At 38.3% G+C, this 13,043-nt stretch overlaps 1 protein-coding gene across 6 annotated transcripts in view; it reads right to left on the bottom strand.

Annotated features, from left to right (window-relative positions):
• The window catches only part of TMEM241 (transmembrane protein 241), a 106,236-nt gene extending 99,928 nt beyond the window's left edge, over nucleotides 1-6,308 (bottom strand). For 5 of the 6 annotated variants that reach the window (XR_003793739.1, XM_029224110.1, XM_029224122.1 and 2 more), the window contains exons 1-2: nucleotides 6,174-6,308; nucleotides 3,697-3,743 (exon numbers count right to left, since the gene is read on the bottom strand). Coding sequence is in view for 5 of the 6 variants with exons in the window: in XM_029224110.1 (XP_029079943.1) it covers nucleotides 3,697-3,743; nucleotides 6,174-6,245 (119 nt within the window). In the remaining variant the exon portion in view is untranslated. The remainder of the gene's footprint in view (nucleotides 1-3,696; nucleotides 3,744-6,173) is intronic. The other variant, XM_029224114.1, reaches the window with a different exon arrangement.
• Nucleotides 6,309-13,043: the final 6,735 nt, after the last annotated feature.

Raw genomic sequence — 13,043 nt, 5'->3', positions numbered from 1 at the left:
TAACTTCCCTAAGTCCCTCTACCCGGAGAGAAGTGAAAGGACAATCAGGATCAGAAAATGGGAAAACAGGGGCTTCCCTGGTGGCGCAGTGGTTAAGAATCCGCCTGCTAATGCAGGGGACACAGGTTCGAACCCTGGTCCGGGAAGATCCCACATGCCGCGAAGCAACTAAGCCCATGCGCTACAACTACTGAGCCTGCGCTCTAAAGCCTGCGAGCCACAACTACTGAAGCCCACATACCACAACTACTGAAGCCCGCTTGCCTAGAGTCCAAGCTCTGCAACAAGAGAAGTCACTGCCATGAGAAGCCCGCACACCACAACGAAGAGTAGCCCCCGCTCACGGCAACTAGAGAAAGCCCGCGTGCAGCAACGAAGACCCAGTGCAGCCAAAAATAATAAATAAATAAAATTAAATTAAAAGAAAAGAAAATGAGAAAACAATATCCCAGCTTTATTGACTGAAATATACACGATCATAGATGATATTTTTTTTTAAGTTTTGCTGTGAAATATTATGGAGAAACGACGAAGTAATTCTAAAGTTCATCTGAAATAACGTATCAGTGATAATATAAAGAACAAAAATTCAAAAGCATAAAGAAGTGGTGAAAAGTCTTCTCTTCCCTGTCCACCACCTTAGTAGTTCCCTAACGCAACCACTCTTACTAGTGTCTTCATCTTTTTTTAAAATAAGGAAAACATACACACATTTCTACTTGATGGTAATGTACTATACTGTTATGGACTTGCTTTTGTTCTCCATTAAATGAATCTCGAAGACCGTTCCTTGTCAATACAAAAGTTTCCTTATTTTTTAACATTTGAATAGTATTCCATTAGGAATACAATATAATTTATTTAATTGGTTCTGTATAGATGAAAATAAGGTTGTTTAAAAATGCTCTCTGGGACGTCCCTGGTGGTCAGTGGTTAAGAATCCGCCTTCCAATGCAGGGGACAAGGGTTCAATCCCTGGTTGGGGAACTAAGATCCCACATGCCGAGGGGGAACTAAGACCCGCAGCTAAGACCTGACACAGCCAAATAAATAAATATTTTTTTTTAAAAGTCATTATTAAAAAAAAATGCTGTCTCGTGGATGGACCTAGAGACTGTCATACAGAGTGAAGTAAGTCAGAAAGAGATAAACAAATATCATATATTAACGCATATGTGTGGAATCTAGAAAAATGGTACAGATGAACCAGTTTGTAAGGCAGAAATAGAGACACAGATGTAGAGAACAAACGTATGGCCACCAAGGGGGGAAAGCGGCAGGGGAGGGGGGGATGAATTGGGAGATTGGGATTGACATGCATACACTGATATGTATAAAATGGATAACTAATAAGAACCTGCTGTATAAAAAATAAATAAAATAAAATTCAAAAAATGAAAATGCTCTCTGTCACAAACAGCTGCAATGTTTCACATGTATATCTTTGTACATATTTCATTTACATAAATGCAAGTAAACCTCTCAAGTAAATTACTGGAAGTGGAATTGCTGGATTGAAGGATTCAAACCATTGCTATATTCTGCCAAAGTGCCAATCATAGATATTGTACCAGTTTGCCACCCATGATCAATATATGAGAGCACCTGCTTTCTTTCATTCTCATCAATGCTACACTATCAAATTTTGAAGTTTCATTTTGCAAATCTTGTTGGTAAAAATATACCTCAATACAGTTTAAAATTATATTTTCTTATGAATGAAGAATATCTTTTTATATGTTCAAGAGCCCTTTGTAGGTAGGGATTTTTGTTTTTGATATAAAGGTCTGGTTTTAGTGCACTGGGATTGTATAATTGCTTTATATTTTTTTTAAATAATTGATGTTCTATTCATGGTGAATATTTCATGGGCATTCGAAAGGGGGGCATAATCTCTATTTTCAAGATACAGAGTTTGATATTTATCTATTAATTGTATTATTTATCAAATATATACATATGTTCTAGTGTTTTGTTGGTCCAACTGATCTGTCATGGAAAAATAGTAGTAAATTTGTCTCCTATCACTAGTATGTTCCTATTTAGCCCTGGTATTCCTGCTGTTTTTATTTGACAAATGACAATGGCCTGTTGTTTGGTTGATAGATATTCATCACTATTTTATTTTCACTTTGAACTGCATGCTCCGGCATTATAATGTGTCTTTTCATTTTGAACTGCATTGCTTTAACATTGTTAACACAGCTTTCTTCATTTGCTAATGTTTTTGTCCTGAATTCAACCTTGATTGATATTAAGATCTCTATCCCTGCTTTTCTGTGTGCAATTATGCGACACTTAAAAAAAAAAAAGGAAAAAGAGAAGAGGGATGGCGTGCTGTGCCACATATTTAAAGGCTATAATAATGAAAACAATTTACCACTAGGCCCTTTCCATAAAAACTGACAAATAAGTGCTCAAAAACAGACCCTAGAAAAATGACTTTACATATGATACGAATGACCCAAAGGCAAAAGGAAGGATTATACAATAAAATATAATAAATGGGGCTAGTATAAATAAAAAACCATTAGGGGAGGAATGATTTCTTCACATTGCACCATACACTAAAATAAACAGATCATAATTAAGAATTGAAAAAAGCTTTAATGACTTATAGGTGAATATCTATATGATCTTGTGATAGAGAAGAATAAACATAAAAGCAATGGTAGCTATCACAAAAGAAACGATCAATTTAAAACTAAAATATATTTTTTTAAAAGATGGGGGCGGGGGTGGAGGTTTGAGGTGAGAAGGGGAAATGTGAACGCCAGAGCATTCCATGCTGCCTCTACCATTTCTCTAGACTGTTGACCCGACTCTACATCATTTTCTATCTTCTTCCTAATAATAGCATCTCTCAGTCACAAGATCACACACTGGATTCATCTGTGATTCTCTCTGCTGCTTCATTCCTATGTTCAAACAATGAATTCTCTATGATGTCACTTAAAAAAACTAAATAATCAAGGTAATTATAAACAAAATGAAATGGCAAAGAAAAAATTGAAAAAAAAAAGAAATTCCAATAAATATGATAGAAAAGTGGTTGACATCCTTTAAATATGAAGAATTCATTAAATAATTAAAAAATACTAAAACTCTAGTAAAAATAAAAGGGTTAAAAAAAGAAAAAATAAAAGGGTAAAAGGCACAAATAGACACTAAAAAAAGAGATACAAGTGGATAACATAAGAAAACTGTCCAATTTCATGAATAATCTAAGAAATGATAAGACAAAATAATATGATACCATTTTTTGCTCATGAAACCAGCAGAGAGAGGGTAAAAGTAACAGTCATGGTTTGAGTATAATATCATAGAAACTTTCATACACAGGCTGGGTTACAATGTAAATTGGTAAAAAGATACTGGAAAAGAATTTTTTAATATTCAAGCAGACTACTAAAGAAGTTCATGTTCTTTAATCTAAATTTCTTATATAGGAATCTATTCCAAAGAAATAGTTAGAAATTTGGCAGATGTGAATGCAAAAAATGTCTGAGAACATTGTTGTGTTTATACCCCCAAAATGGGACACCATTCAAATGCCATTAATAGAATGACTAAATAAATTACAGGATGTCTATCTAATGAAAAAATCTATGCAGTCATTAAATATATTTTGAACATTTAATGATGCTGGTTGGACATTTCCTACAAATGTATATAAAGCGCATAAAAGATACTCACCCTTGGAATAACGTAGGGTAGGTAAATTTCAAGACAGACAGGACATACTGAAAAACAAATACCAAATTAATGGACATTTTCAAATTATAGAGAATTGATAGATCATATAATCAAAGAAATCCCTACTAAAGAAACATAAGTATACTCAAGTTTCAAAAAGGCTTTATTCCTCCCCAAAAAATCACACACTGGGAAAAAAAATGACCTTCCAATTCATACTAAAGAGAGGGACTAAGTGAAGTTAAGTCAGACAGAGAAAGACAAATATCATATGCTCTCACTCACATGTGGACTCTAATTTTTTTTTTAAGTGATACAAATGAACTTACTTACAAAACAGAAACAGACTTACATATATCGAAAACAAACTTATGGTTACCAAAAGGGAATGTTGGGGGGAGGGTAAATCAGGAGCTTCGTATTAACATACATACCCTACTATACATAAGATAGATAACCAGCAAGGACCTACTGTATAGCACAGGGAACTCTACTCAATATTCTGTGATAACCTATACAAGAAAAAAATCTGAAAAAGAATGAATATATGTATATGTATAACTGAGTCACTTTGCTGTACACTTGAACTAACACAACATTGTAAATTAACTATACTCCAATACAATTAAAAAAAAAAAAAGAGAGGGGGACTTTCTTTCCCCAGGGTCACCAGAAATCTGACAATCTCTCAGTTGGGGACGCAACAAAGTGGAACACACAGCAGCTGGGCCAGATACTGTGGACATCTGACCCCTCAGCATCGTCCCAGACCCCAGAAGTGCCACGTTATAACTGCAGTAACACCAGAGAAAACCAGACAAACCCCTGGACACTGTCTGTTTTCTCGGGGTATCCACTTTAACTACTGCCCAGTTTACCTAAAAATCCACCGCCTTCTGTGTTTCTCTTCAAGTAAGAACTGCATCCTGTTCATTCTTTCCTTTGTTTTCCTTCCATTTTTAGGGTTTTGTTTGGTTTTTGCATTCTTAGGATTTTTTTCCTAACTAATTCTTCTTAGGTATATTACATTTTTAGGTGTGTTTTTTAAGGATTTGTTTAAAGCTAACTCAGCTAAGGTCAACTTGTATTTCTATTACGTCTTTTAACCAAATTTACAGCACATTATGAATGGGAGAACTGTATTTTATCTTTCTGGGTATCTTTTTCTATTGTTTTCTATGACTGAACACTTTAAGAATTTTTTAAAAGCCTAAAAACCATTAAATGGCTTTAAGCAAGGGTTCTACTGATACTTCACATGATCTGAAAAGTGCAATAGACTGGTGTTGGGCAAGTTTACATTTATACTTTTTTTCCCCATGGATTAATCAACATGTAATTCCCCTTGTATGAGCTCCTAAATGCCACAATTATGGTTAACTACCTGTGCTCTGGTCTGTGTTTCCTAGAAATGGACCTTCATTCTTCTCTGAAGTCTATTTACTCACACAATTCAGTTTGTTCCCCTCCACTTTTCCATGATATTTTCTTTGTAAAACTGAGACAGAGAAAGGATTGAGCATGTGGGCCATGACCTACATCATCCTCAACAATGTTCATGACGATAACAAATGCTCATTTATCGCTATTTGCTAATAGTTCTTTTCCAGAGAGCAAGAGGGTTTTATTCTCAAGAGGGAGTGGGGAGAGAGCAGTCAAGACCCTACAGTGGGGGAAGGAGGTCCTGAGCTCCCTATTGCCACTTTGGCTTGGTGTCCACCCTGGAGTCCAGGACAGGGGGTGATGCCCCACCCTAGCCCACAGGGATCCAACATTTCCCTGCATGGTACCAAATCCAAGGCCAGCTTCTCCCTCCTAACAAAACAAAAACATGGTACCACTGCTTTTCTGCCTCTTCATCAAAAGAGTTCTACAACATTAAACAAAATTAAGTTTACATCTTATTTTTTAAAATAACTCCATGAAAAAATCTTGAATATACTGGAAGTGCCTGGGATGGAGACAGAAAAAATAGGTTTGAGAATCAGTGGTGTGAGGCAGAGATGGAGATGGATTGATATCTTCTATTTAAAGGTTTCTGGAACCTTGTGGGGTTCTGGGGCAGGGGCATGTTTAGAAGAGAAAGCAGGATGTGCATGATTTCTTCGCCTACTCTTCCTCCTCGAGGGAACAGGAGCCACTTGCTTTTTCTTTCCCTAAAAAGTGGTCCATATATCCAAAAATTAAGTTGCTGGGAATTCACCAGTCAAAAAATCCAGTTTCCCAGGAGATGTAAAGAATGCATTACAGGACGAGAAATGGGGACAGTACCGTCCAACAAATCTTATTTCTAAAAGAGCATCGTACACAGAGTCGTTTTCTTCTCCATCGTCATCAGGAACAAATCAGATAAAAAGCTGGAGGCAGCATTTGTTCTACACACGATTTGGGGACTAAGCTCGCCCACGGGCAATCATCAGCACCCCGCGCCCGCCTTCCTCACCTTGTTCGTGAGGTAAGAAGCCCGCCCTCCTCACCTTGTTCGTGAGGTAAGAACCCAGGTAGCAGGTACAAAACGTGAGGCCGACCAGGCACCTCCTCATGCACATCTGTTAATCTGCGGCCCTTCCCGGGGACCTCGCAGGAGCCCGACGGCCGCCGCGCGAGCCGGGCCACCTCCACCGCGGCTGCTACGACCGCCACGTGGCTGCGAGCTCAGCCAATCCGCGCAGGGACCGCCCCCGGTGCCTGCCTCTTAAAGAGGCCGCGCCTTCGCAGGCCTCGTAGCCTCGCGGTGGGCGGGGCGGCACTCAGCTACCCAGGACTGCGGAGGGAGGAATAGGTCCACCAGGGCTGCTACCGCCCGTAGAGCAAGAGCGGACAGTAGTTGTTGTAAAAAAAAAAGTAGAAAATGGTAGAAGTGGGGAAAAAAGCAGCTGACAGAACAGTTCACAACAGTTCATTAGCATTTAAAGAAAAAATGTCCATAGCTAGCTCTAAGCGGTGGGAGCAAAATGTTGTTTGTGCTTTACTGAATTTTCCCAATTTTCTGCATCGAGTCTGTACTACTTTTGCAAACGACACAAAAAAGCTAACAACAAGAAATGTTATTTTAAAAGAAGGAAGGCTGAGGGGGCAGGAACTATAATCAGTGTAGTTTTTTCTTTAGGAGAAGTCAATCCAATTGCTTTGAAATTTCCATAAAATAAATCCTTCCAGAAGTAGAGCTTCAAGCACAGCCCCTATTCCTAGTCTCTAGGGAGGAAAAATAACCTAGTTAGGCTTCAGGCAGACAGTAGTAAACATGCACAAAAACATACTGAGGGACTTTGTCAGGAACTAGAGGTACAAGTGTCTGCACATATAGAAACATACAGATTTTTAGAAATACCCCATGCACCAGGAAGCCTTCACTCTTTTTTATCTGTATGCCCAATGTAAAATTGCTTATCAAACTGTATTATCCAAGAAAATACTGGATATATTGTCTCCACATAAAACACAAATAAACTAAAAATTTATTTTTCCTTGACAATATTTAGAAAACCTATTTCAGAGCTAAACAGTCCTTACAAAGAAACTTTTTGCCCAATAGAATTTGCTTGAAATAAATGGTTGTTATATACCTGAGATTTCCCTGGACTCTTTTAAGAGGTGAACAAATTCAATTCAGGCCTTATTACTTCCTAGTTATTGCTTAACTTATTTTCTTTGACAAAATTTGCTTAACAAGCAGGAACAACCAGCACAGTAAAGAACCATGCAAATAGAAGTTGACATTTGTAGCAAAAGTGCTGTAGATCTTACCAGAAGTATTGATTTTTCCAAAGCTGCATTATTCTGTTCCACAAAACAAACTAAACTAATACTGAATAAAAATGAAATTACCAGGTCTTACATTGATAAACAACAAGCTGCTATATATGAGACTGTGTTAGACCTTCTATTCACACAAAAAGATTTAACTAGTTGTATTGTTAATTGAGATCTTTGAGGCCAAAGGGTCATAGTCATTAATTTACTTTTTGAAAATTGACTGTTAAGTGCTCAAAAAAATGTTTGTTGAATAAACAAAGAAGGGAGCTTGGATTAAACAATAACTTGTGGGTTTTTTCTCCTCACAAACCTTTTTTAATAATGAATTTTTTGACAGCACACATGGACAATTCTCAAAAGACAGCAGAAGTGGCTGCACACTTTTTGAAACTTCCTAAATTTCCCTTAGGAAAAAAGAATATCAATATCTCTTATGGATATAGATGCAAAAATCCTCAACAAAACACTAGCAAATGGAATCAGCAACATAAAAAAGGAGTATACACCCTGACCATAAGTGATTTATCCCAAGAAATAAGGTTAGTTTAACATCCAAAAATCAATTAATGCAATACACCATATTAATAGAGTAAAGGACAAAAATCACATCACCATCTCAAGTAGAAACAGATAAGGCATTTGACAAAGTTAAACACCCTTCCATAACAAAAACATAAAAAGAGGAATTTCCCTGGCGGTCCAGTGGTTAAGACTCTGTGCTATCACTGCAGGGGGCACAGGGTTCAATCCCCCATCAGGGAACTAAGATCCCACCTACATGTTGCAAGGCACAGCCAAAAAAACAGGGACTTCCCTGGTGGCGCAGTGGTTAAGAATCCGCCTGCCAATGCAGGGGACGCGGGTTAAAGCCCTGGTCCGGGAAGATCCCACATGCCGCGGAGCAACTAAGCCCGTGCGCCACAACTACTGAGCCTGCGCTCTAGAGCCCACGAGCCACAACTACGGAGCCTGAGTGCCACAACTACTGAGCCCTCGCGCCACAACTACTGAAGCCCTCACGCCTAGAGCCTGTGCTCCACAACAAGAGAAGCCACCGCAATGAGAAGCCCGCGCACCACGATGAAGAGCAGCACCCGCTTGCCACAACTAGAGAAAGCCCGCGCGCAGCAACGAAGACCCAACGCAGCCAAAAATGAATAAATAAATAAATAAATTTTTAAAAAACATAAAAGAAATTAGAAAAAAGGAAGGGAACTTCCTCAACACAATAAAAGTCACCTGCAGTTAACATTATGCTTAATGATGAGAGACAATGCTTTTCTCCCTAAGATCAGGAACAAGACAAGGATGACCATTCTTGCCACTTCTATTCAACATTGTATTGGAGGCTCTATCCAGGAAAATAAGGCAAGAAAAAAACTTTAAAGGCATCCAGATTGCAAAAAAAGTAAAACTATCTCTGTTACAGATGACAGGATTTTGAATACAGAAAATCTTAATGAATCCACTAAAGAAATACTATTAGAACTAATAGATGAGTTCAGAAAGTTGGCAAGACACAAGATCAAAAAGTCAACTATATTTCAATACACTGGCAATGAACAATGTGAAGAAGAAATTAATGAAACAATTTCATTTAAAATAGCCCAAAAAGGGGAGTTCCCTGGTGGTCTAGTGGTTAGGATTCGGCACTTTCACTACTCTGGCCCAGGCTCAATCCCAGGTCAGGGAACTGAGAGTCTGCAAGCCCCACAGCTGTGGCCAAATTAATTAATTAAATAAATAAATATAGCACCAAAAAGAACAAAATACTTAGGAATAAATTTAGCAAAATAAGTGAAAATTTATACTCTGAACACTATATAACATTATTGAAGGACACTGAAGAAGACCAAAATAAATGGAGAGATACCCCATGCTCATGGATCAGAAGACTTAATACTGTTAAAATGGCAATATTCCCCAATTTGATCTACAAATTCAACACAAAACCCCATCAAAATTCCAGTTGGTTTATCTGTAGAAATTAATAAGCTGATCTTAAAATTCATATGGAAATTCAAGAGACCCATTATAGATAAAACAATCTTGAAAAAAACAAAGTTAAGGAACTCATAGTTCTTGATTTCAAAGATTACTACAAAACCTCAGTAGTCAAGACAGTGTGATACTGGCATAAGAATATATATATATAGATCAATGGAATAGAAGTGAGAAGTAACTCCTCACACTTATGACCAATTGAAATTTGACAAGGGCACCAAGAGAATCCAAGGAGCAAATTTAACCAGTAGTTCCAGGACAATTGTATATCCACATGCAAAAGAATGAAGGTGGACCCCTACCTCATACAACATACAAAAATTATCTCAAGCGCTAAGTGAAAGAAGCCAGTCACAAAATGCCACATGTTGTGTGGTTCCATTTATAGAAATAGCCAGAGTGGGCAAATCTATACAAACAGAAAATAGAATAGTGGTTGCCTGGGGCTAGGGGAAATGCAGAGTGACTGCTAATGATGTGGGGTTTCTTTATGGGGTGATGAAAATGTTCTAAAATTGATTGTGTTGATGGTTGCACAACTTAGTGAACATACTAAAAAATCATTGTATTGTACACTGCAAATTGGTGAATTATATGGTATGTGAATTATACCTCAATAAAAGTGTTATAAGAAAAAACAGACCCCCCTAGCAAAACCACATCCCACGGAGACCATCAACTTCAAAACTAAGGGAACGAGGATGACAATCCTTGAGAGTGCTAGGATTGGAAGTGGCCATGAGGGGTAGCTCTGGAGTGCTGGTACTATTCTGTTTCCTGATGGTTCCATGATGTGCTCACTTTGCAATATTCATATAGTTGTGTATGTATTACTTTGCATGTGTATTTTACTTCAATAAAAATCACACAGTACAAAAAGACAAAGATATGGAAAATATGAAAATGTGGTTAAGAGTCATGGTGGACAGAATGAGTAGGTCTAATTCTATTTAATATGAATTCAGGGACTTCCCTGGTGGTCCGGTGGTAAAGAACCCGCCTTCCAATGCAGGGGACGCGGGTTTGATCCCTAGTCGGGGAACTAAGATCCCACATGCCACGGAGCAACTAAGGCCATGCACCACAACTACTGAGTCTGAATGCCTCAACGAGAGAGCCCGCATGCCATAACTAAGACCTGACTCAGGCAAAAAAAAAAAAAAAAGAATTCAGTAAAAAGAGGATACATAGAACGTGAGAGGCATTTTTTCCCAGAACTAATGTAAGGCATGAATCCTCAGATACAGTGAATCCTGAGCAAACCAAATGAAAAGAAATCCACTCTTAGACATACTTACATATTCAAGTTCACATTTTTATTGTATTAAAAATATACAACATATAATTTGTTATATAACCATTTTAACCATTTTTAAGTGTATAGTAGTGTTAATTACATGCACATTGTTGTGCAACAGATTTCTAGAACTTTTGCATCCTGCTAAACTGAAATTCTATACCCACTGAACAACTCCTCTTTTCCTGCTCTCCCAGCTCCTGGGAACCACCATTCTACTTTCTTTCTACTACTTTGGATACCTTATCTAAGTGGAATCAAGTACATGTATTTTATTAAAAATTATTCACCTTTTGTTTATCCTTTATAGTCAGAACATTACATCAATTTAAAGAAAATAATGTGCAGTAAAGAGAACAAAATATTTGTTATTAGAAAATGGCAATGGGGAATTCCCTAGCAGCCCAGTGGTTAGCAGTCTTGGCTTTCACTGCCAAGGGCTTGGGTTCAATCCCTGGTTGGGGAACTAAGCTCCCACAAGCCCCAGAGCTTGGCCAAAAAAAAAAAGAAAGAAAGAAAATGGCACTGGGTTGCATAACGTTCAAAAACCACTGTGTCCCAACTGAACCTAACTGACCTATATCCATAAAATCCCACTCTAGAAACCTTATGAAAATACTGAGTCATCACTAAGCATATAATGGACTTTCCTATCCTTACACTAGTCTTATACTGTTCCTTCCAGCTAAACTAGCTTTATAGCTTCTCTCCAAACTTCGTGGTCTAATTTGATAACACCTCCTCCATGAAGCCTTTCCACATCTCATCAACCCACAATGAATCCTGAAACATTTGTTGTCTATAGCTGTCATGTGGCAATTAATCATGCACACTTTCGAGACAGAAGTTTTGTATTATCATTCAATGTTGTTATGTGAATATGTTATCTCTCCAACCGTATCTCACAGTTCTATTTTTCTCCCACAGGACTTTAGGAATATCCTAGGCAGTTAGTAAATATTTGTAGATTGCCTGAAACAGGTACTTGCAAAATAGACTTAACTAATTTCAATAATAAAGACTAAAGAGCTTTATTTCTGTTCCCTTTAGAGACTGAAGAATCTGCTGATTCCACGTGCTGAGGCAGTGCAAATTCTAGAATAGCTTCATCTCTGTTGATCACCAGCGAGTTTATCAACAGAGATGATAGGAGTAAAAACTGGAACTAAATCTTTTAAACATTGTGCTTATTCCACTTCACAGCAAAATGGCCGTTACACCATTCAAGAACTCAATGTTAGATAGCATAGGACTAAACAAACAGATAACATGCTGTCGTTGGTAAACCCCATTTTTCCTATTAATAACATTTGTAAATGTAAACTGTAAGTATTGTAAAATTCTATTGTCCTTTTGAAGGAGCACATAGTTGGTGGCATCAGGTATATACCTTAACTGTTGACACACAACCATTAAAATTGTTAACCCACAAACTCTGTTCTAACCTGGAACTCCAACTCAGGATGAATAAACTTCCCTTGTCCCCACAGCCCGCCCTCTCTCTTCCCTGTCTTGAGTAAAACCTTAGTGTCCTCTGAGACTATTCATTTTTGTCTAGTGTGCAAGGCAGGGGAGAGGGTTGCTCTCTCCAGTGCAGCTCCGAAAACATGATTCCTGCTGCCTCAGGAATACGGCTCTCCTCTGGCATCTCTGCCCATCCCGCTGTCACTGTCTCTAAGATTCCCTAGCAGCAGCATCTACCAACCCCTCTGGATTACAATCTGCACATCTTCTGAAGACCAGCACCTGCTCACACTCTTCCAATTCCACCCCAAGCCCTGCCATCTTGCTGGGTAATTTCAAGGCCCATGTGCATCACCCATTAACACGCTGGCATTTTACCCTGCTCCCTTAAGCTTCCCGACCTCATCCTCACCATTGTTTCACTGTGGTTTCCTCTGATCTGGGAATAACCTGCATCTGCTCTACCCTTAAAGCCCTTAAGGAGTTCACTCACTCTCTCTCTGAGGTGAAGTTCACTTAACATAAAATTAACCATTTCAAAGTGTAAAATTCAGTGGCATTGAACAGATTCACGATGTTGTGCAACTATCAACTGATACCAAGTTCCAAAACAGTTTATCACCCTAAAAGAAAACCCTTTACCCGTTAAGCAGTCACTCCCCGTTTCCCTCCTCCCCACCCCATTCCCTGGCAACCACCAGTCTGATTTCTGTCTTCATTGACTTACCTATTCGGGATTTTTCTGGTCACTTTATGAAAATCTCCCTACAAAATACTGAATCAAAACTCTGTGCTTCCAATGCAGGGGGCGTGGGTTGGATTCCTG

This window comes from Monodon monoceros, unplaced genomic scaffold (genome assembly GCF_005190385.1).
Source record: "Monodon monoceros isolate NGI ecotype Baffin Bay Population unplaced genomic scaffold, NGI_Narwhal_1 Super_Scaffold_1, whole genome shotgun sequence".
NCBI classification, from domain to species: domain Eukaryota; kingdom Metazoa; phylum Chordata; class Mammalia; order Artiodactyla; family Monodontidae; genus Monodon; species Monodon monoceros.
This window is presented reverse-complemented; position numbering and strand designations above follow the sequence as displayed.